This window comes from Syngnathus floridae, chromosome 19, assembly GCF_059516105.1.
Source record: "Syngnathus floridae isolate MCC-2025c chromosome 19, RoL_Sflo_1.0, whole genome shotgun sequence".
Taxonomy (NCBI): domain Eukaryota; kingdom Metazoa; phylum Chordata; class Actinopteri; order Syngnathiformes; family Syngnathidae; genus Syngnathus; species Syngnathus floridae.
The window spans coordinates 5,458,342-5,482,771 of record NC_142431.1 but is presented as its reverse complement, the minus strand read 5'-3'; the positions used below and the strand labels follow the sequence as shown (position 1 = coordinate 5,482,771).

At 37.0% G+C, this 24,430-nt stretch overlaps 3 protein-coding genes across 5 annotated transcripts in view; 1 reads left to right on the top strand and 2 right to left on the bottom strand.

Moving 5' to 3' along the window:
- The first annotated feature begins 95 nt into the window (after positions 1–95).
- Positions 96–24,430, top strand: part of cgrrf1 (cell growth regulator with ring finger domain 1) — a 35,284-nt gene continuing 10,949 nt past the window's right edge. The window contains exons 1-2 of one of the 2 annotated variants that reach the window (XM_088361393.1): positions 96–250; positions 2,618–2,722. In XM_088361393.1, coding sequence (XP_088217519.1) covers positions 2,715–2,722 — 8 coding nt within the window. In that variant the 5' untranslated portion in view covers positions 96–250; positions 2,618–2,714. Of the gene's footprint in view, positions 251–2,615; positions 2,723–24,430 lie in introns of those variants that run through there. The other variant, XM_088361394.1, reaches the window with a different exon arrangement.
- gjd2b (gap junction protein delta 2b) lies at positions 12,722–17,416 on the bottom strand. The gene is made up of 2 exons (XM_088361396.1): positions 16,919–17,416; positions 12,722–14,816 (listed from the first exon to the last, which is right to left on the bottom strand). The coding sequence occupies exons 1-2, from the start codon at positions 16,987–16,989 to the stop codon at positions 13,973–13,975; spliced, it is 915 nt and encodes a 304-aa protein (XP_088217522.1). The 5' UTR covers positions 16,990–17,416; the 3' UTR covers positions 12,722–13,972.
- On the bottom strand, positions 19,952–23,969 carry stxbp6l (syntaxin binding protein 6 (amisyn), like). 2 transcript variants are annotated; one of them, XM_088361398.1, is made up of 7 exons: positions 23,773–23,969; positions 23,408–23,584; positions 22,633–22,763; positions 22,236–22,530; positions 21,696–21,794; positions 20,666–20,778; positions 19,952–20,471 (listed from the first exon to the last, which is right to left on the bottom strand). In XM_088361398.1, the coding sequence occupies exons 2-7, from the start codon at positions 23,559–23,561 to the stop codon at positions 20,448–20,450; spliced, it is 816 nt and encodes a 271-aa protein (XP_088217524.1). In that variant the 5' UTR covers positions 23,562–23,584; positions 23,773–23,969; the 3' UTR covers positions 19,952–20,447. The 2 variants fall into 2 exon arrangements, with proteins under 2 accessions (XP_088217524.1, XP_088217523.1); XM_088361397.1 differs by having other exon boundaries at positions 23,408–23,573; positions 23,773–23,966.

Below are 24,430 nucleotides of genomic sequence, written 5' to 3'. Positions count from 1 at the left end.
TACTACTGACGAACGCATACACTTACGAACCGTTCGAGATAGGACTGAAGCATCTCAAATTTATTTGCATCTTCGCAGTCTTTTGGGCGGCACTACCAAATAAGGTAATGGGTGCAGCCAAACGGTTTCACGCAAATCCGCCATGTTTATTACTTGGAGAGACTTTTGTAGTTCAAATAACTCAAGGAGTTTTCGTTTCATTGAGGGTTCAGTTCCTTCAATCTATGGAAACGACGGACACAGTAAATAGGTAAGCTTGAGATGACGCAAAAGTAACAAACTGTATTTCACTTTCATATTATTGCGTGTCTATGATGCCCTCGTTTTCGTAACATTAGCATAGCATCAGTCTTTCTGATTTTAGCGCTGTGCGCTCTTTGTTTTCACTTCTTGTGGGTGTGTTATGAGTTATTGTATCTGATAAATTGCATGAAATTTGCCGTTTTATTCTTGTGGATTGTGTAAAATGCATTCGTTTGCTTCTCGCTAACAATCGCGTTCGCATTAGCTTACTGCTTAGCTAAGCCTTAACTTGACTGTAGTGCTTTGGTTACATTAATATTGTGAGGGGATTCATTTTGTTATATGTTATGCATGGTCGTATGGACAAGTCTTCTGTTGTATCTCATCATCATCTCACTTTTTTTAATCAATCAAAAACTAGTAGCTAGGTCACTTTTATTTTTTTTAATTCTCATTCACTTCTTCTGCCTGAGGTGTGTTCAATGACCATTCACACAGTTGGAAAACTCACTAATTGCACCAAAGATTAATGTGAGCAAGGAGTACTTTCTGAAAGCAAACAATAATTTATAAGTCTGACTTTTGTGTGTCTTCTCGGGGGCATTTTTAGAAAATTAGAAGAGCCACCCCCAAGCAAAGTTAGGTCAAGAATAGTGACATTTATTTTTTATCATAAAGGTTTGAAAAAGCAAAAAATAAGTTGTTTTAGTTGTGTGACTATTGGCATAGTCCGGCACGCATTATTTGCTTTTACATTGATTCCTAGAGAAACCGTTGCTTCTACTTACAAACCCGATCGAGGAACCAATTAAGTTCTTAAGTACTCAAAAATTACTCTCAAACAGTTGAAATAAAGAAGACGCCCACTCACAAGAGGCCCAATGTGATGAATGAATAACCTCGGCTTGGACTCATCCATCACCTCACCTCTGTGCCTAGCAAAGAGCAATGTGACAGGAACGGTCAAACAACGTTTAGCACACGGGGAACCCTGTGTTTGGGGAGAGATTATTACTGTCACAGCTTTAATGGATTAGCTTGGACCAGCAAAGGTTCAGCCAATGAGACTCAGGGGCTGTGCATTAGCATAGCTATCAGAGGTACAGGCAGGCAGCAGCAGGTTGGTGATTGACAGATGGAGGTGGCTGCCCAGCGTACATGCAGCCAGTCTCAGGCCAAGCAGCAAGGAGCCAATTATATGAGGAGAAACAGGGTCATTCATCATTCAGTTAGACACATGTCCAGGCACACAAAGGGGAGCTGGAAGCCTCAGTTAGCAAACCGAGATGGAGATGATGCTCATTAGATTGGACTGTCTGGTCTGGGAGTCGTACAACAATCACAGGGTTCACATTTAGAGCACATTACAAGCAAAATAATACTAATTGCAAAGAGTTCCATTGTCAAAACAAAGACAAACAAAAACACAAATCATGACGGTGTGTGTTAATCAAAGCCCAGGTCATGCATCATAAAGCCTCAGCTCACTGCCCTCCACTGATCACACACTATAAACCAATGCATAACACTGAAATTAACAAACACTTGACATTTGCTCTTCAACCAATTACTCAATATCCAAGGCTGAGCACATGTTTAATCAACATTCCTAAACCCATGGGACAAAGGGAACTCTCTGCTCTACCACCCTAGCCACATTAGGACTCATCCCTTGGGTCCTCTTGGCAGGCGTCATTGTGTACCTTCTCCTGCAGACCAATCGAGACAATGTCATCCTCCCGGTCTCTGCATTGCACATGGCACTGGAAAATGAGAGCGAGAGAATGACAGAAGCGAGGAAGTTGAGTTCCTCACAGCAGGGTGTGTGCTGGGCAGATGACTCCAACAGCATCTGGGATGTGCTCAGCAAATGCATGACTGGTTTACAAATATGCAAAGAAGATAATGACTCCTCCATCCATGCAGTGGCAGCTGTAGTGTGTGCCCCGTTCTGATCTGCATGAATTGAACAAGGGGTTGGTTCACCATTTTGGAAAAAATAAAAAAGAATAATTTATTTCCCAAGGATTGTGCTTGCTCTGAAATAGGATAAAAAAAAATCATCCAAAGCCATTATTATAGTTATCTGCTTGTTAGTTAGCAGGGTTTGTTACTGGTTTATGTTATGTGACGCTAACTAGTGGGGGGGGGGGATCATCAGTTCATGCATCACCAATGCAAAGTCACAGAAATTGGTCTGTATTTGTTTGTTTTTATCTATTTGTTTGTCAAAATTATTTGTATGTATAAACATCATGAAAGCAATTTCTAATTATAGACTAAAACGTTTTAGTGTATAACTTTTTTTTTTCAAATATTATTATTATATATTGCCTTTACATTTTTGTGATTTGTAAATATTTCTTTCACACAGATGTGCATGCACTTTTAAAAAATGTATGGAGTGAAATGTTGAAGGGGGGGTGGCACTCCCCCCCACCCGCACCTCTTCTCCACCTTCGCATTCATCAATGTCAAGGTAGGTAGATTTTAAATTTACAATTTTATTGATATGTTTCTCATTTGATTCATATTTCATATTCAACTCTTGCCGTAATTGTGGTATATGGGGGTTAATGAGTTCACGTCAAAGCTATTTTTTTAAATTATTGAATTCAAAACAAATTCCATCAGTCATTCAATATCCAAACTTCGTATCCAGAAAGTTTAGAACAAATGAAATTTATCAACACAGTGATTACTTATTGTGTGTACGACAGGTGTCCGCACGTTTGATAAATACAGATTTTTTTTGTATTTGGGGTTTACCTGCCGAGATCGGTGGCTAAAGCCATACTGTGGCACGGTGTTTACTTTCTGGACCCGGATTTCTAATGAATGGATGAATGAATGAATGAATCTTTATTTTGAACATGATTTAAAGAATAAAAACAATAAAAAAAAAAACAATATATATCACTGTTCGAAAAGGAGTAGGAAGAAGCCTAAGCTTATCATGTCCTACCCCTATCCATCACTTAGTTCCAAGTGAGAACATTAAAACTACAAAAGAACAAAAGAAAAACAACAAAAACATCTTATAATCCAAACGTTTAACAGTAATCACCTTCATTTTCCTCTTTTTGGTCATTTGCAAATATCATTCCTTTATTAAAAAGATTTAATATATATATCTCTGCTTTCCTAATCGCTACCAAACAGTGACAAAGGCGTAGCAAATAGTTGCTAATCTTCTCAATAGTCACTATTTTTTGTTTTTTGACTCTGTGATCGAACATTTGCGGAAAAATATGATTCACCTGAACTTTAACTATTATCTTTCACCTTAATGCCTATTAAATCACACTTGCATTCAAACACAGCATACAGAAGAGAACGTCCGAGGGAGAGACTGCAGGCTTGAGCGTGCACTGTGTTCGAATCACTAGATTGCTGATCAATCAGAGGATTACATCTGTATGTATGTGTGGTGCAGATGTAAGTGGATGTGTCACCCAATGATGGATGACCAGGGGAATGTGCTGCATCCCTGAAGTCTTATACAAGCGGCCCAGTCCCCCCCCCCTATCCATCTGAGCCTGCCCGGGCTACCTCATCTGTCAGGGAAAAGCCATTTTCTGTGCACTGGTGCATGATGCTTAAGGTTATTCCATTTCTTTATTACAAACCTGGCCCCACCAAAAATACTGTACAACCAATCTAATAGACAAAACATCCCCCCCCTCCCCTATAGAACACCTATATTAAAGATATGGTTCACTTGAAGTCATTCAGGATTAATTAACTTAATCTTGCTGTCAGCCAATCATACACGAGCGTATGATTTACATAGCAAGGTGCATGTTGTGTGTGGTTAATGTGAGACTGGTCGTATTTGGAGACTGAGGAGTGCTCAGGGAAGCCACGCAGGGAGACAAAGACAGGGCCACCGTCATCATTAATCTTAGTCATTGAGCTAGGCTGGACCAATCTGCATGACCAGGCCAGTGACAAATGCCACTATTGGACTGGGGCGTCGCATCGCCCCAGCTTCATTTCCCGTTAATGTCAAATCCATCACGGCCCGGCCCTGTCCTGCCATGTCAGAGGAGATGAGACTGGTCGTGGGTAAGAATTAATTGGATGGACAAGAGCAACTTGATAGCATGGAAGCATCGTCTGGCCAGTGGAAGACTTGCGACTGGAGATAGCTACACAAAAACCGTGCTGAAATTCGGACCTTTAACATCGTCTGATTTAGTTTTCGTTGGGAATGACAATCATTTTTTTTTAATCTAAAGTACTGCCATTAAGTAATAGCAAAAGGCCATAAAATTAAAAGATCTCCTTTCTTCATGACCATTTTAATGGAAGACCCACCTTTGTTATGACTCACTGTTCAATTCAAAATGCCCCCCAATAACACACGACTGCCCTCTAGTGAGAGATGCTGGATAGACAAGTGTATCATAAAAAATGCTTACAAAGTTTTTTTATCAATAGTTCATCAGTTATCACAGCTTTGTGAAACATTTATTTTATCTGACTAATATAAAGTATAATAAATATTTCGCAATGTCAGATATGTACTATTTAAAATGGTGTAGCTGTTTAGGTAAATCGATTGATAACTCATATTTTTTTTATAGAGTTAACTTTACTTTTTGGTCCCACAGACCGCAACAACATTTCCCGGATTGTTTTTATTTTACTGATCACCATTTTGTGCGCGTGTGTGTCTCTGGTCTTTTTTCTTTCTTTACGCTTATGTGTGACATGGAAATTATGTTCTCAAGATTGATTGACTTCTTGCCTACGAGGGACAGACTGGGCCCACGTGGGTCATTGATGGGAACTCAGGGACTGACGGACAATGCCCACTTCTGATAGTATCCATTACATCACTTGCAATGACTGTAGTAGCTGTTGGTTGAATGTAAACAAACAACTTTCCGTAGGTTCACACGTTGGCATGAGATTTTGCAAAAATAGGATTGATTTTTTTTTCTTTTCATAATGACGTTATGTATTCTTTAGTTTCAGTCAAATGTTATAAAAAGAAAAAAATAATTATTTTTATTTAGTTTATGAAATGTATAAATGGGAATATAAATCGATTTACAGGGGTTTATTATTTTTGTAAAACATGTCACATTAAAAGATTTTAGTTGCATTTTATTTTTATATTGGATGATCACATGACCCTGGTTTATTTCAAGCTTGTATTCAAGCTGAATTGTGGATAAGAAGCAGGAACGCAGATATGGAAACAAAAAAAAAGCACAATATTTTGCCAGACATTGACACATGTAAATCCTGAATGAAATTGACAAGCTCATCTTGTGACAAATTGGATATAATGTGGCATCATTCCCTCCACACACTGCAGACAGTGGGCTGAATCCAAGCTTTGCCATCTAAGTGGACGAAGGCTTCAGCCAGAGGAGACTGCTGAGCGGTCTGACAGCAGTCTGATAACATGCCCCCTCTGAATGATTTAACCAGGCAGCTTAGCCCCTCAGCCAAGTACAGAGACATGCAGATCCCTGTGTGTTAGAATGATTTTGATGCACATGCATGATGAGGGATGAAGGAATTTCTCATTTGCATTACTGATGGGTCCACAGCCTGTCATATCCTATGGGAACTTGGCAGTGGAAGTTTGGAAGAATCTTTTGGGATTATTTTGTTGTGGACAAAAAAGTAATTGTTAAGATTCTGCTTTATTGTATTTTATATTGATAAACAGTACTTGTCGCTCAGCGAGATTCTTATTCATGGAACATGCGTAACAATGCAGTGGGAAAAAAGTGGATGCAACAAAAGTGTGTAGAATGATTGCAAGAGGTTTCATAATATTTGTAACTTGATGAAAAAATAGAGAGTTCAAAAATAACATTTTCAACATGTATGATGAATGGGGATGAGGCTATGGTGGTAGTTTTAAGTAGCTGAGTTGTGGTAATTATAGTAGTTAATAGTTCTAATTTCCTTGCCCTAGTTACAGCAAATGTCTGACTGATATCTTCAATAACACATAAATAAATAAACATGATAAATATTATATAGACCATCTGGTACGTATACAGTTTTTGAAGTCACTTTTGCTTTGCGAGGGATTATTGCTGCCACTGATTTACGCATTATGGAAATATACCAATAATGGTTATTTGTAGAATTAATTAATTCAATAAATAGTTTCTAGTATATGTGACAATTTAAATATTAACATTATTTGATCATCATGTGAACAATTATCATTGTATAAATGACAAAGCGTCTTATTTATGTATGTATTTATTTGTTTGTTTGTTTTAAGTGTTTTTTTTTTTTAATGTGTGGTTGAACACAAGCCTTCATTTTTAAATATATTATTCCAGGGTGGTGTAATTGTGTTTTTCTCCCACAAGGGGGCACTCTTTCATTACACTATAATGTCTCCATGACCACGCTAAAGAGTCAAAACACCATGAATTAATGATTTTTGTAATATGTACGGTCTAAATTTTGTTTTGGAAATAAGATTGATGATTTGGATACTTCATAGTGTAAACGGCTAGTAATAAAAGCTCATTATGGGAGTAGCTGAAGGACATGATTGAACATTATACAAGCAAAGGGAATACCTGACCATAAAATCTAATTGATTCTGTCTGGTTCTAATTCATTCAATTGATTAAAAACACCCATCAGAAAAACCCAAATGTAATTTGCTTTCCAAATTTATCACATTCACATGGGCAGCACTTTAAACAGGGAAGCCAAGACTAATTTTTACAGCAACTTTGGGACCACAAACAGTTAAGTTTGTACCAATGCAAAACATCTGCATACTGTTCTGTAAGGTAGACAATTAATACACTTTATGTGTGCGCTAATACTAAAATGCATTCCTTTGTATCCTTGAGATTCCTTTTTTAGTACTTGAAGGATTTAACAATGAAAGTCTAGGTCAGTCTGTTCCTCTAGTCACCACAACTGCATATTTTATAGGTCAGATGGTGATTACAGGGTAATTTAATCTGTGACATCGCTCTGGTTACATGTAGACATAAAACATAATCCCATGAGCACCTCTCTGACCTATGGGGCTCTTTCTTTGATTGCGTGAAACATCTGTAGCCAGATACTACTAGTAGAGGGATAAACACAATCGTGGTAGAAAGCCATCATCCTGTGGATTGTACAAACCAAACTTAAATGTATCTTTTGCATATTGTGTCTTGATTAGCCATCTTTGTTTAGCCGCCTGAGATTTGCATGAGTCTGAGGTGGCTATAACAATTCTCTGCCTCGAATTTACAGTCAAAGATTAATCTTATTAATAATAAAAGTACCCAATATAAAGCGTTTAGAGCACAGGTGTCAAACTCAAGGCCCGGGGGCCAGATACGGCCCGCCATATCATTTTATGTGGCCCGCGAAGACAAATTGTGCATCAAATTTGTGTGTCATTACTAAAATTGCTAATTGTCTTCACTTTAAAAAAAGATTTGGGAAATATTTGACCAGTCTGATTTGAAATGAGGTGTTCTTACATTTATTTGGGTTGACAGTCATAATGGCACTCCGAAAGAAATTGACTACAATGCGGCCCGTGAAAAAAAATGAGTTTGACAACCCTGGTTTAGAGCTTGTTGAAAATTTGATAATTGTAGTATACTAGTTTGTTCAGTTGCTCAGAGACAAGAGTTGACAACAAAGAGAATCGGCAATCGCGTCAAATTGTTGCGACAGTGATCTTGGTGGGACCTCACTGTTGCCGAGGGGAAAAAAACAACAACAAAGCGAAACATCACAATAGTCCTTTACAAATTAAAAGTTACATGGAGCTAGCGCGCACCAAAAAGCTAGCGCGCACCAAAGCTCATCATCGCTGAATGCGTTAGCTACCAACTCAAAATCATCAAAAGCATAGCGAATGCATGCGTATCTTTATGATTTAATCAACCTTCTCATTTGAGGCCTACTGTAAACCAGAGCAAAGCATTGCAGAGATTTAATAGTTGCAGAGATTTAATGGTTGCATGAGAGCGACATCTGTCAGTAAACATCTGGAGTCTTCTACTCGTTTGACACAATTATGTCAACAGGAAATGCTCATCAATACCATAGATTAAACGTATACATACATTAATGAAGACATATGAAAACATGGTTCAACTTCTGCTTGTGAAGTCTCCACGTCAGGAAAAATGTGGAAATATCAGGTTATTGTGAGAAGAATCAAACATGTGGGTCAAGTCTGTGTGACATCAGAGGATTAAGGCCGCATCTACAGTGGGTGAAAGGATATGATCATACATGTTAAGTTGGTGTTAAGTGGAACAGGAAGGACAACTGTGACAGTTAGTCACTATTGTCATTATTTTTCTTTTCTTTTGAATTTGAATTGTTCAAATGGGGAAAAAAGTTACTGTATTTATGACGCTTTTACTGTCTTGGTTTAATCAACAATCATTAAAAGCAGTAGTCCTATAATTGTGTGTACCTTATTTTCCGGACTATAAGGCGCACCTAAAAACCTAAAATTTTCTCAAAAGCCGACAGTGTGCCTTATAGTCCGGTGCGCCTTATATATCGACCAAATTTCTAAATTTAAACTGACCCGAAGCATTGTGTCATGAAATCAATCATAAGTGGCCCGCTGAAGACTATGAATCATGACTCAAAAAGACTATGGATCATTATTTTGTGATTACAAAGTAATTTGTTGCGTCTGAAGTTGAAATAAAAAAGATAAAATGGAGAATGATTTGATTTGATTTGGATTAAAAATCTGACATGATGCATTGATGGTGCGCCTTATAGTCCGGTGCGCCTTATATAAGGACAAAGTTTTAAAATAGGCCATTCATTGAAGGTGCGCCTTATAGTCCGGTGCGCCTTATAGTCCGGAAAATACGGTGTGTGTGCAGGCGTCCGTGTGTGTGTTATGATTCAAGGAAGGTATGATGGTATTTGAGTGATGATAGTTCATGGACAGGACAAGGTTTCAGAGAGACAGCTTGTTGAGAAATGGGCTGCTCAAACAAGGACGTGTGGGCTGGAGGTTAGGCTCTGCTTCATTACCTGGCAATCCATGCATCCCCTCCACAATAAATGACCTGCAAACTGTTAACAGGAAACTAGACCTGCTTATTTGGTTGATGACATTGTTAAATAAAACACTCAAATGAATATTTGGACCACAGACTTGCTTTTTGTTATAAGTCAGTCTTGAATATTGAATCTTACATCTGCACCTTTAAGACTGACAAAATGCAAACAAAAAAAGCCAAACTAGATGGAGCGCTCTTTCATCCTCATTTATGCTTCCAGACGGACAATGGTCCTGACATGCCAGTCTGTTGTTGAACTCAACAATCAGGAGATATCATTATCAACTTTTTCACATCTGCATCTGCTCCATGTTGGTATGATAAAACAAAGAAAAATGATGATGTCTTTTAATATATTCTAAGTTTCACTTTCATTAAAAAGACAGTTTATAAGCCTACATTTTTAAAGTTAATATAAAATTAAAATTATATATACGTATATATATATTTTTATTTCTTTATTTTTTATTTAATTATATATTTACTATATATTACATATTTTATTTAATTATTTAATTATATATTTATTAATTGAAAAATAATACATATAATTAAAAATATAGTATATAATTATAAAATTAGAATTAGAATTATATGTATAATTAAAAATAATATATATTATAATTAAAAATATAATATATAATTATAAAATCTATTATAAAAATGAAAAAAATATCAGCAGTTTTTAAGGTTCACTCTGGACTTTGACCAGCTTTATCCTGGGTATCCCGTACCACTGGCCTACTTCACCTGAAAAACACTGAGACTGAGAGGCAGCTGTAAATCCCATAATCCACACATGCTGCTGGCCGCTGTGTGATTAAATCGACCAGATACAACTCTCTGATTTAAATAACACAAATATGCCTCACGGTGTCTCCATCGAGGGACTGAGACACAAAACAAGAACGAAAATTCCACCAAAAGCAGCATTTTGTTATTTGTTATTTTTGTATCAGCATATTGTGGGCAAACAACAAGTTACCGACATCTGAACGAGATTTGGTACAGTAAAGTGTGTGTTTGTGTCAATGCCCTTCTTTCCCAAAATCCATGTGTTGGCCTGGAGCATCTTGGGTTGCTTGGTGGGCACATCCAGGTGTCAGCACATTGCACCCTGGCATGTCACAATAGATATTTCACTTGGTGACAGTCTGTCACATCTACGAGTGACCTCCAAACCAGAGCAACAGTATAGCGTGACTCGTGATGTCACATGTAGTGATGGTGAGATGAGGACAAAGCTGGGCAAACAGATGAACAAATACACAACACATGGGTGACAACCTCACCGACACCATTCTTCAAAACGAATGGAGAAAATAGTAAATGATGTTCTTCTCATATAATTTATGATATCAAGGATTGTCCAAATAGCTTTGCTCAGCAAGCCTATCATAACTGCTCCTAACTGCCATAAGTGCAATGTAACGCCTCTGTGAACACAAATACAATATATGCTCCAGCACCTAAGGTGCAATTGGACCTGATCATGCAGGACCCTGACTTATCCCGGAACCATCAGTCAGGGACGTTCACAGGGACACATTGGTGTGTTGCAGAAGAGCCCATTCATTTTAGCCTCTGATGGATCACTGACAGTTCGCTATATACTGTAAATGTTGTCCAACTATGTTTGATAAATTACTAAATACGTTTTCATAACGTTGAGTGGAAAAATACATTTGCTGAGATTAGCAGTTTAGTGATAATATTTTATTGTGTGACCCTGCACAACTCTGGGACACTTATAACAACGTCAGCAAAGTCATGTTTATAGGTGGGATGGGAAGTCTTCATGGACTTGCTTGCTTGACTGGCAAAATCACTGGAGGATGGTGAACTCGCTGATCAGTTATTTTTCCAGAATTGTCGCAATGTAGAGATTAAAAAAAAAAAATCGACTGTCACTAAATTTTCCAAAACTGCAATCACTTTCATTCGTCACGCCAATTTTTTGTATTTCGAAAACCATCACCTTACGAATGAAAACATTGTGATTAACTTGACCTTACTGTCATCTCTTATTAACGAGCTAAATGAAATTCATTTCTTTGTATTCAAATACAAACATCAGTGACCGTAAAAAAGTTTTTGTGAGCATATATTATTATCGCAATTTTACTATGTCAAAGTTTTGCTCATCAAAATCTCTGTCAAACTAAAAAGACTTTTAAAAAAAAAGTAATAGATTTGCTTGAGCATGCTTGTGTGTTAACGGAAGCCTGCTGGAAATGAGAACTTTTCTAGTGCGTTTAAATCTAAATATACAGTAATCCCTCGTTTATCACGGATAATTGGTTCCAAAAACCACCCGCGATAAGTGAAATCCGCGAAGTACGGTCACCAACAAGAAGTACTGGGCAGGCTAACGAGTTAGCGGAAAGATGCTAATTCGCGATCGTGCTAACACGCGAAAACGAATTTCTAAAGGAATGTAAACGAACATTTGGAGCGATACTACATTGACCTAAAGGTTAGACACATGTTTCCTCAATTTAGAAGTTTTATTTTGACTTTTAAATGTTTTTTTATTTTGGGATAAAAATCCGCGATGTAGTGAAGCCGCGATAAACGAAACGTGAAGTAGCGAGGGATCACTGTATAACTATGACACGGATTCGTGAAATTTACTCCCGTCAAACCAGACATCTGGCATGCCCTGTTAGAATCATATAGAGTACATCAATACCAAAATTTTTGCAGTCTACTATCCCATGACATCTGGATTTTTAATCTGGATTAAGGGAGCTATATTAATGCACTCATGCAATACACTAATGTCAAAAAGGTCAGACTTCATTGTGTGTAATTTGGTGTCCAAGACAAACAAATGTCAGGATTTACATACCACTATTCCATATTAAGTAGATCATTTTTGTCAATCCAACGCAAATTCTTGAGCCAAAACTGATATTTCGTTATGTGAGACAACATTAGAAAGCAGTAATCCACTTTTCTGCTCAAATTTAAATCTAGAAATGCTCTTTGGAATTCATTTGTGATGGCTCACTGAGTGTTAACGTTAACAAGATGAGTAGTGAAATGATTGGATGACAACTTTATAGTGATGTAACAATGTATGGCTAAAAAATAAAATTCACAAAGCAAAATCCGACAATGCTTCAACAATGATTACCAAACATCTCATTGGGTAATTTAAACCTACGCTTATTTTGTTTATGGCAGCCATTTTAGTTGTAATAATAATAGGATGCTCGCTGAACAATGTTTTTTTCGACATCACAATTTTACGCTTGGCCAAAATGCAATGGATGGCATCCTCGTTAAAGGAAGTCATTTTAAACTATTAGCTAAACTAAACTAACTAAAACGGTGTTGCGGGTATTGAGACAGTTTATAAACACAGTGATATTAGGTCATGGATAGACATAAATCGGACACATTGCAAATCAATACACCAAAATTAAACATACTATAATTGTTCATAGGGCTCATTTTTATTGCAGATGTTTAAAATACACGACACGTGTTCAAAACCTGTGACATTATCATTTTCCTTCCATCCGTTTTCACACGTAAACAAGCAAACGCACATAGGCAAACAATCATTGCGCTAACATTCGCACGTTTGGACACTTTTGTTAATCTAACATGCATAACATGCAGACTTTTTTTTGAAAAAATATTTTGTGGTTGTCTAAATGTATATAAGTTGGTATTTCGTTACAGAAGTTACCTTAATATACTGTGTTTATGATGTACTGTACATATATGGCACTGATTTAAATAAATAAATAAATAAATAGATAAATAAATAAATAGATAAATAAATAAATGAGAGCGCTTTGGTTAGTAGAAAAATGGAAGGAGACCTCCAGGTAAGGCCGATGGTGCAAACGCAGACATTCAAAACAATGAAAACAATGGAAGAAAAAAAAAAAATATATATATATATATATATAAAACACAATATACATATAAAGATCCATAGTTTAGTCTGTGTACAGTATACCCTCTGTCTTTATTTCTAAGATGCACTTAACAAATATAAAACCAGCATCTACAGTCCAGCCATTTATGTCCATCTCTTTCCCAGAGACAAACTTCCCCATAAGTGTACATCAAATCAAAACAAATATTGATGAGATATGTCAGCCATCTAATGAGAGTGTCCAGTCCAAGACAAAAGTCCTTAGAATTTGCATGAACCATGCTCCCATGGCAGTAATGCCACCATTTATCTTTTCAAAGAACATTTTTATAATTTCATATTTAAGTTACCGTATTTTCCGGACTATAAGGCGCACCTAAAAACCTAAAATTTTCTCAAAACCCGACAGTGGGCCTTATAGTCCGGTGCGCCTTATATATGGACCGAATTCCTAAATTTAAACTGGCCTGAAGCATTGTGTCATGAAATCAATCATAAGTGGCCCGCTGAAGACTATGAATCATGAATCAAAAAGACTATGCATCATTATTTTGTGATTACAAAGTAATTTGTTGCGTCTGAAGTTGAAATAAAAAAGATAAAATGGAGAATGATTTGATTTGAATTAAAAATCTGACATGATGCATTAATGGTGCGCCTTATATAAGGAAAAAGTTTTAAAACGGGCCATTCATTGAAGGTGCGCCTTATAGTCCAATGCGACTTGTCGTCCGGAAAATACGGTACTGTAGTTTCTACACAACTGCCCTGCAGCTTTTTCTGTTACAAATATTTATACATATGCAGAGTCACTGGACTGGGTACGTCCAAAGTTGGGCATACTCATTCTTGGCAAGTCTTTGTTGCGGATTTCATAAATAGACTTCCTCCTGGCTCTCACTCCTCTGACAGCAGCTTTGATCTTCCTCCACCCTAGATGGTTTAGCTCCGCTAAGTTGAGCACCACACAAATGCCACTGACTGCAAACATGAAGACTAAAAACACTGTCTTCTCTGTTGGCCTGGAAACATAACACTCAACATCTTTTATGCAAGGGTATCGATCGCACTCATACACAGCGGGCACATTGAATCCATAAAGGAAATATTGACCCACGAGAAATCCTATCTCGAGTGCATTTCGGAACACCACCTGGATGATGTAGAACCTGGATATGCCTTCTTGTCTTCTCATTTTGGACTTAGTAGTTCGCACGACCGAATTGGGAATGTCCTTGACTTCAAGACAATCAGGCTCCGCCTCCTTGTTGGTGTTCTCTGTGTTCTGTAGCCCCCCGTTAACAATAGTGTTCTTGATCTTCTTGCTGTCGTCTCTTTTCATAGAGTCTTGCTCCTTGTCCAGGGAAAGGTACACTGTGGAGTAGCGTCGCTCCTTCTGCTTGGCGGACTGGTGGACAGAGTAGGTAATAAAGCAAAGGCTGGGGCAGCAGACCATAATGATCTGGAACACCCAGTACCTGATGTGAGAGATGGGGAAAGCTTTGTCGTAACAAGCCTGGTTACAGCCTGGCTGTAAGGTGTTACATACAAACATGGACTGCTCATCGTTGTACACTGTCTCTCCAACTATTGCCACGATTAGAATACGAAAAATCACCACCACTGTCAGCAGGATCCTGAGGAAACAAACACAGTCATTTAGCATTTTCTGTATAATTGTCATGTTTTTTCTACATTTATCATTTCCATCCATGAATTTGTAATTTTAGTAATGACACAAAATCGCTGCAAAATTTGTCCTAGTGGGCCATATAAAATGATATGGCGGGCCGTATCTGGCCCCCCGGGCTTTGAGTTTGACACCTATGCTTGGACATTATTCAAATCTTCAGAAACTTTGTTTTTAACGGTGTATCTATCACATGACTAAGTAGCCACAAGGTGGCGCAAATTCCCTGACAAACTCGATGCAAAGCAGCTGTCCAGCAAAATTATGCGCCACCTTGTGGCGACTTGCCTGGTCATGTGAAACTAACTTGAGATTTGAATAATGACCAACAAACACGCTCAACAAATGCGCAAAAACAAAACAGTTCCTCTGGTTCACTCCAAATAAGGTTCGTGCCACCCACTCCACAAGTTGTTTTGCTGCCTCTGAGTCTGAACGTGATAGGTGACATCCTCAGTCACAAGAAGTGTGCACACTTGTGCAATCTCATTATTTTAGGTGGTCAGTTGTTTATTTTTAGTACCCCTCTAGAAATGATTTTCTTAATAAATGGTTTCAAAAGGTGCACATCCTGAGGAGGGTGTGCATACTTGTGCAACCACATTTTCACATTAGTTGGTTTTAATCACTAAACAATACATAATAAACAGCAGTAAATGCAAAAAAAAATATTTTGTAATCCACTTTTATACAACTAAAATGTCAACCAATGATTCGATTAATTGATGGAATAATCAATATAAAAATCAATTCTGGAAGTATTCGATAGTGACAGCTCTGATATTTACTTGGATACCTTAACAACAAAAACTAGCAGTTGAATGATGGGGTTTGAAAAGATGAAATTCCTCATTGTTGTTCAAAATGATAAAACTTCAAACCTCACTGGAAATAAAAACAATACCGTATTTTCCGCACTATAAAGCGCACCGGATTATAAGGTGCACCTTCAATGAATGGTCCATTTTAAAACTTTGTCCATATATAAGGCGCGCCGGATCATAAAGCGCACCTTCAATGAATGGCCCATTTTAAACCTTTGTCCATATATATAAGATATATACATTTGGCCCGCGGACCGGACTTTGGACACACCTGCTGTAGTGGCTCAATATTGGTCCATATATAAGGCGCACCTGATTATAAGGCGCACTGTCGGCTTTTGAGAAAATTGGAGGTTTTTAGGTGCGCCTTACAGTGCGGAAAATACGGTACCTCATGATGATGCTTGCTAAATGAAAATCCATCTGATGATATATTACATTTGTTTCATCTCAATTACTGCCAATAGGGACCCACATGAACAAATTAGGGAACCAAATTTGCGTACACTCAATCAGTTCTTCAGACACCAATTATGTTCATCTTAATCATTAAAGAATGAGACTTTTCCAATTTAAAGCCTTTTATATGTATGCTTCTACGACTTGCAGCACAGCTTTCAAATATGGAGTGTTTGAAGAAATGCTTCTAACAAATGCTATTAATAGAACAGCGCTTATTTCTATTTGGGCGGGCTATGCTGAGATGAAAAGGAGTCTGACTCCTTATCAATGGATTTGTCCCTGTCTGTTCATGATACTGTTAAGGTGCTGTCCATTGCTGAAATCGCATCACTTGTAGCCTGTAGAATTCCTAGGTGTCAAACATACGGCCCGGGGGTCAGACACGGCCTGCCACATCATTTTATGTGACCCGCGAAGACAAATTGTGCATCAACTTCATGTGTCAATATAAAATTACAAATTGTTTTCACTTTTAAAAATACAGATATTGCACCCATTCTTTGTTAGCATTTATTTAAAAAAATATTTAAATAGTTCTTACTGTGTATAATATAAGGCGTTGACAGTCAAAATGATCCTCTGAAGGAAACTATGACTACATTGTGGCCCACGACAAAAATGAGTTTGACACTCGTGCTGTAGATGCAAACTTTCATTTGTCATTTTTATTTGAACCCCCAATCCACTCTGATTTCTTTAAAGTATCAATTAGACATAAAAAGTTGATGTGTTCAGCAACAGAGATTCTTGATTCAACTCTTACCTTCCGATCATAGTCGAGTGCTGCTGGACTGCCGCCTCCAAGAGACGTTCCAATATGGTCCACTCTCCCATGACTGTTCATTCGGATCAAATCTAACTCAGACGCAGATTGTGAAAATGTATAAAAAAGTCAAATCTATGAGCGCAAAAAAGTATCCATGAGGTACAGCATGCTCCAACCACGGCGTGCGTGGGAGTGCTGTGGACGCAACTTCCCCACAACGGCTGCTCCACGCAGGCTTGGTCTCTCACTAGCAATATACCGTGTGCGGGCTTAGCTTGTTAGGAGCCCACTGAATTTGAGTGAGCGCGGGGGGTTGTTGCACTCGGCGTTAATTCCGCTTTAAGTAGACTTCTCTGCGTCACTCACACGTGCGTCCGACAGTCAGTGGGAGAGGTCGGGGGCGCACGCTTGTTGAACCATCATCCATTTAGCGCTGCCCTCTTCTTGCGATAGTGAGACTAGTGAGAAGACACACGCACTGAACGCTTCTGTACGTGCGTGTTACTATAGTGTCATTCTTTAAAGCTATCTCTACCTTTTCAATTACCGTATTTTCCGGACTATAAGGTGCACCGGACCATAAGGCGCACCTTCGATGAATGGCCCATTTTAAAACTTTGTCCGTATATAAGGCACACTGGACTATAAGTCGCACCATTAATGCATCATGTCAGATTTTTAATCCAAATCAAATTATTCTCCAATTTATCTTCATTTCAACTTCAGACGACACAAATTACTTTAGAATCACAAAATAATGATCCGTATTCTTTTTGATTCATGATTCATAGTCTTCAGCGGGCCATTAATGATTGATTTCATGACACAATGCTTCAGGCCAGTTTAAATTTAGGAATTTGGTCCATATATAAGGCGCACCGGACTATAAGGCGCACTGTCGGCTTTTGAAAAAAATTTAGGTTTTTAGGTGTGCCTTATAGTCCGGAAAATACGGTATTTTTTTAATCACACGGAGTGCTTCAATTGAATGTACACAAAGAATAGATAAAATAAATGAGATTTTACTAAATCGTTACTGACAGCCTTTCCAAACAGCTTGGTAGGCATGAGTAGCATTTATTTTTAATCATTTAGCAATGTGGCAGGAATGATCATATTCCACAAATTCTTCCAGACCGAGTGGGAGTAGTGTGATGTTAACAGGAAAAAGAAACAGTTTTGTCGATTTACTTACGTAGTTTACGTTGACATTGGATATTGGGAAAGCACATCTGATGGTAAAAGTACTTTTAATAACTAAATAACTAACTGAAAATACATTATGAGCTGCCTTCTTATTTATATATTATTTATATATTTTTGTTATATATATTTTACATCTTACTTTTATGAGCTGCCTTGGTATTTATGTATTATATATTTTTGTTTTATTTATATATATATTTTTAAGATCTAATTCTTAAGTGTAGCTTGTGTCTGCGATATTGAATAAATAAACACAGTAATAACATACTAGCAAAAAATATTTTGCCTCAGCCAGCTATGTGTCAAGAAAAACCAATAAAGTATAGACAGATTACATTTATGCTACATTACTGAAGCCAAAGATAGAGGCAAAATTCACACTGTAGTTGCGATACTACCTTATTTGGTGAAGAAAGTGTACAGGATTATTAGACACACGAGAGACAGGCAGGCTGGCTATATTTAGTCCTTTCTTTGTGGCTGAGGCTGAGGAAGACTATACTTGGTTCCAGGGACAGTAATCTTTTTAAGTTTCTCGCAGGGTCTCTAAATATAGAACGCATGAGGACAACCTGTTGTCTGTGTGGCAGCATCAAGATAAGTGTTATTGATGCTGCGTCGGTCAAGAACTAAAATATGTCATTGTTTCATTCCTTTATCAGACTAGTAAGAACATTTTTAAAAAGATGAATGGTAATCAAAATTGCTAGAAACATCTTTTTTTTTAAGTAAAGACAATTTGTAATTTTAGTATTGACACAAAGTTGATGCACAATTTTGTCTTCGCGGGTCAAATATAATTACACAACGGGCCAAATTTGGTCCTCGGGCCAGAGTTTAACACCATTGCTAAATGCTCAGTAGGTGCTTTTACTGCAGGGGTATCAAACTCATTTTTTTTCGCGGGCCGCATTGTAGTCATAGCTTCTTTCGGAGGGCCATTATGACTGTCAACCCAAATAAATGTATGAGCACCTCATATTATATACAGTAAAAGCTACAAAACAAACTGACAAAGAACTCGTTTTCAAATCAGACGAGTAAAAACTGATCAAATATTTTTAAAAAATATATATTATTAAAAGTGAAGACAATTTGCAATTCTAGTAATGACACGAATTTAATGCACAATTTGTCTTCGCGGGCCACATAAAATCATGTGGCGGGCCGTATCTGGCCCCCGGGCCTCGAGTTTGACACCTGTGTTTTACTGCAACTGACCGCTTCAATGCACATAACATTATTTGGTGGCATGGCTAATGCTGAGATGTCCGTGCATGCAAGGCGATTATTAAAGGGTTGGCCAAAAAGTCAAATAGCCTGGCACATAAAGGAAAATATCCATCCATCCATTTTCTGAACCACTTAGCCAATATTTAATATTAAGGCACCCGGAGTGGATGGTGACATTATTTGCTCTAAAACCCAAATTAGCCTTTAGATGGGATTTTGGGGCCTTCAGTGAACTTCACTTGAACTCGCAAAGCTCCTCACCAGTGGTTGAATGACATTCTCACAGTTCATAAGCCGGCAATACTAAGTCTGTTTGGGAAGCAATGACCATATCATGGATTGCCAGCGCCCATGATGAGCAAATATTAATTATTATAATAACTAATTGTAATCCCTGAGCCATTTAGAACAGTCCCCACCAATTACATCCACATAAATACGAGGGCTGTCTCAATTGAGTTTATTATTCGATCGATTAATTGAATAATCAGATAAAAATTTACTTGCATAAAAGTGTATTACAGAACCATTCTCCCTGTGTACTGTTGTTTATGATCAATTATTTAGTGATATAAACAACTAACAACTTGGTTATGGTATAACACGAACAATCTTTATTCACATAGACGAGACATACTGTAACTTACAAAGACACAAAGACTCGCTGAACCTTGGCAGCATACAAGACTTGGATTCATGTTCTAGGAACATAGACAAAGACACAATGGACACACAATATTATTTTACAGTAGTACACAACAATGAGTTGTGATAACAACATGCAGACAAGGTATGTTAGTTGCTTTGTACAAAGTTTTTAATAAAAGCGCGACTAATAAAAACAAGATTCATCTGTTGGCTGGCAACAGATTTACATACTATTTTTATTTTATTATTTTTTTATATACTGTATATTATATGAGAACCATCGTCTTGTGTTTTAAATACAAAGATTAATTATGTATTTCTGAATACACCAAGTAAGTGGCTGCATGGAGATCCTTAGTTTTCTTTAAATACAGTTTTGTGAAGGAATTCGGAACTGTTTGCATCCACTTGGTTTTCATCTCCTCCATCCTGTAAGATTCTATTTTGCACGTTTCAGGGCCATCTGAAATACATATTAAAATAATGAAAATGACATTCAGTATTGCAGTATTCAAATTATTACACCAAGCATTAGTTTTTATCTGTTAGCCTGCTCGGAATTCTTTAAGGGCTAAAGTAAATTCTGCATTTTTTTTTATGTTCTATCTTTTTTATATCAGTTTTGTGCAATTAGAATTAAAATGCCTCCTTAATTACCTTGTGAGCAATGTCCGCAAGCTGCTGGGCTGTGTGGACCAGTCCTACCGTCTTGTCTTCAGCTGGAGTCAGTTTGTGCCCACGCTCCCTCAGAGCCACTTTTAACTGATTGACTGCATAATAATAAAAAGTTTTAATTGGTATAAACAAAATGTAAGAAATTCATTGCATATTTGCATTAAATTATGACAAACATACAGGTACTATATAACACATTTTTAATTTCCTAATATTAAAATGAATGTACAGCATAGCTTTAATAATAACACTTTTGAACACTTGATAGACATATTCTTTTTTGGTTTAATAATTAGCATAGTGAAATATTTTGAGCTTGAATTTCAGCATTCTTCTCTTAATGTGCATGTTTGTCATTTTAAAAGCAATCTTTATTCCCGTTGAATTGCATTTATAATTCTTTGAGGACTGTATTTTGCTTCTTCTCAGTTGATAGTAAACTTCATGAGTCATGCTGGTGATGTAGCACCACCTGGTGGCCTAGGAATGTAATTACAAGATTTGTTTCGGCATGCACGATGAATAAAATTGCTATGGGGAGGGAAATCAAGGACTGAGAATAATAATAATTATTATTATTATTAGCCTTCCATCATCATTATTATTATTATTATTATTATTATTATTATTATTATTATTATTATTATTATTATTATTATTATTGCTCTCCTGGGGGCTTACAGTGGCTTGTACAAATGAACTGGGACTTGCTGCTGTTTTGCAGCCTGGCACCTCTCCCATCAATTACACGTCTTCTGTCACTGGGTTCAGTGATCTGACCTTCAGTGATCTGAGCTCCCCGTAACCAGCAGCTATTGTTTTGCATCGTATTGTTTCCCCCGAAATCAACAGTCACCACTCATGTGACCGCCCAGCCATAGAACACAGATTCCTTTCAACTGGAAAGGGGTGCAGAATAAACAATGGACAACAGACAAATTAAAAAAAACATCCCAAAAGTCAAATTCTGGATAAAACCAGTTGACAGTAAAATGTAGTAAAAATCAACTACCTCTATTTTGTGAGCGCCTTTGGCTCGCAACCATCTTCTTCGTCATATGATTCAAGAAGGCTTTGCAGCGGTAGATGAACAGACTCATGTCGGAGGACTCTGTCATTTGAAAAAATAAAAAATAAATCACACAGTTAACACCAGATATCTGGTGAAGGTGAAAATGGTATGGAGTAAGTTTGGATTTTCGATTTTGACTATTTTATCAATTCTATAATGACCACAAAATAATCTGAGGTGAAATAACAGTTATCTTTCTTTCTTTCTTTCTTTCTTTCTTTCTTTCTTTCTTTCTTTCTTTCTTTCTTTCTTTCTTTCTTTCTTTCTTTCTATTTCTCTTTCTTTCTTTCTTTCTTTCTTTCTTTCTATTTATTTCTCTTTCTTTCTTTCTTTCTTTCTTTCTTTCTTTCTTTCTTTCTTTCTTTTTATTTATGTACTATATTTATTTTTCTCTATATTGTTTTATTGACCATTAAAACAATGAAGTTAGTGATGGACTAAAACATTTCCACAAGGGCGTGTAATATCATATTCTATTACCTCCTGTGAGTTTGGACGAGCAGTTGATGAACTCTGGTGGTCTGGGTGCAACTAAGCTTTTTCGTCGGGATGTTAGTGTTCCAGATGAACGCCGACGTAACGAATCACTGGGACCAGCCCCCCCATCTTGGTAAGAACCCCGGCGGCTCGATTTGACCAGGCTTCCTGCCTTTCCATCCCAGTAGGTCCGGCAGGCACGATATAGAATCTGAATGAAGATGCACTTTTCTGCTGCTGAGCTGGCCACCCACTGGTCCACAGCATTGACAAACACCAGGTCAAATTCGGGACTGTCCTAGTGGAGAGTAGATAACATGTGAGCAAGCAATTACTCTTGATGAACTTTAAAGTCATATCTTTATTGACTCTTTCCATGAAATCAAAATGAGGTGGTGACCTTGTTGGGGTTAATGCCGTTGACCTGTCGGAGTTGCTCCACCGCCCACTGTGATGTCCTTGTGAAGGCCAAGGAACCACTATACTGCTTCACCTTTGAAATGAGGAGCTGCTGTGGCCTTGTGTTGGTCACTACACAGAGAGCATAAACTATCATTTACTGCTGGCGAACTAATTAAGGGAGTGGAAAAATTGAAACTAATATGGAAAAGCAGAAAAGAAAATGGATGGAGTTGGAGTAATACACAACACCAGGAAAATTAGGACACTAAATATTAAGTATAAAGACTGTTTTGAAAGTCTTGCATTATTTATGAAATTCAAAATAGTACATAAAAATTATAAATAAATATATAAATAATAATAATATATAATAATAAATTATGAATGACTATAATATAAATGACTATTTTTTTTCTGCAAAGGAGATGCTATTTTTTTACAGGTTTGTGTGAGAAGTCTATTCATATTTGTATCATGGCACATTAGGAAAATTAGGACACTAAATATTAAATATAAATAGACTGTTTTGAAAATCTTACATTATTTATGAAATTCAAAGTCGTACATAAAAAATTATAAATAAATATATAAATAATATATAATAAAAAAATTATGAATAACTATAATTATGAATAACTCATAAAAGTAATTTAAAGTCTACTTTTTTTCTGCAAAAGGAGATGCTAATTTTTTTTACAGGTTTGTGAGAAATCTATTAATATTTGTGTCATGGCACACCTTACATAAAGTGAAAAAAAAAGTCAAATTTGTACCTGAAACACAGATGAATGTTGCATAGTTTTTTTTGGATCCTGGCGAAAGGAAAGACATCCTCTTCTTTTTTCTCCGCTGTACCTCCGCTGCCACCAGCATCCGTTCATTATGAAGGATGAAGACTTCTTTGTTAATGCTAGACTGTCTATTCATCGTTGACCTGAACTAGAGGTGAAATGACATGAGATACTTGTCAGGCATTGATGAAAATCAGGCAAAGGTATATTGACTTATGAGCATAACATATTGGCAGTCTGTGTTACGTACAATAATAAATGTCTAAAGGTTATACAGAATTAATTTTCTTCGAGTTAAGCGACTAATAATAAAAACACAAATTCACTTTGACATCAGTTTGACTTACCTCTCCTGGTTTTGCTCTTGAATCTCAAAAAAACGTTCTTCTTGTTAGTTAGAAGTGAGGTTAGTTTCCTGTTAGATTAACTACTAGATAGTTGAGCTGTCATGGATTTATACCCTGGTGGCACACCGAGCGGTGTGCCTTGCAGTGAAGGCTCACACAAATCACAGTGTGTCCCATTAGAGGAAGTTGACACTGGAAGCCAGGAACAGACGTTCTCTGTTTGAGACACACACAACCACGGCCCACTGCACTTTATGGCGGCTGAAGATCCAAATAACTCATGGTATTTAAATCACTAAATCGTAAATCATGAGATGTTCATGAAATTCGTCATGTGCTTAATCATGCTGTCAATCTCTAGTTGGGATTTTTTTTCTGTTGATTGAGTGTCTCAAATATGTTTTTTAATTATGCTATAATTCCATGTGGGGCATTTTTAGGATCTTTGTGAAGTTAAATATTCTATTCTACTTCAGTTGTGTACTAAATATAAAATGTAGTTAAACAAAATATTCTTTTTTTTATTATTATTATGCAAATTCATGAATATTTTTGCTACTTTTCCCCAAAAATTGGGAAGTTGGGAGTTTCTCGACTGACAAGGAAAATGAATGGCATTGGAATTTGCAAATAACTGATATGTACAATTCTTACATCA

Bases quoted from the DNA above. Each gene is read 5' to 3' on its own strand.
- gjd2b (XM_088361396.1), bottom strand. From the start codon at position 16,989: ATGGGAGAGTGGACCATATTGGAACGTCTCTTGGAGGCGGCAGTCCAG. The intron at 14,817-16,918 runs GTAAGAGTTGAA...TTGTTTCCTCAG, and splicing joins CACTCGACTATGATCGGAAG to GATCCTGCTGACAGTGGTGG.
- stxbp6l (XM_088361398.1), bottom strand. From the start codon at position 23,561: ATGAATAGACAGTCTAGCATTAACAAAGAAGTCTTCATCCTTCATAAT. The intron at 22,764-23,407 runs GTACAAATTTGA...CTCTCTGTGTAG, and splicing joins AACATTCATCTGTGTTTCAG to TGACCAACACAAGGCCACAG. The intron at 21,795-22,235 runs GTAATAGAATAT...TTCAAATGACAG, and splicing joins CTCGTCCAAACTCACAGGAG to AGTCCTCCGACATGAGTCTG.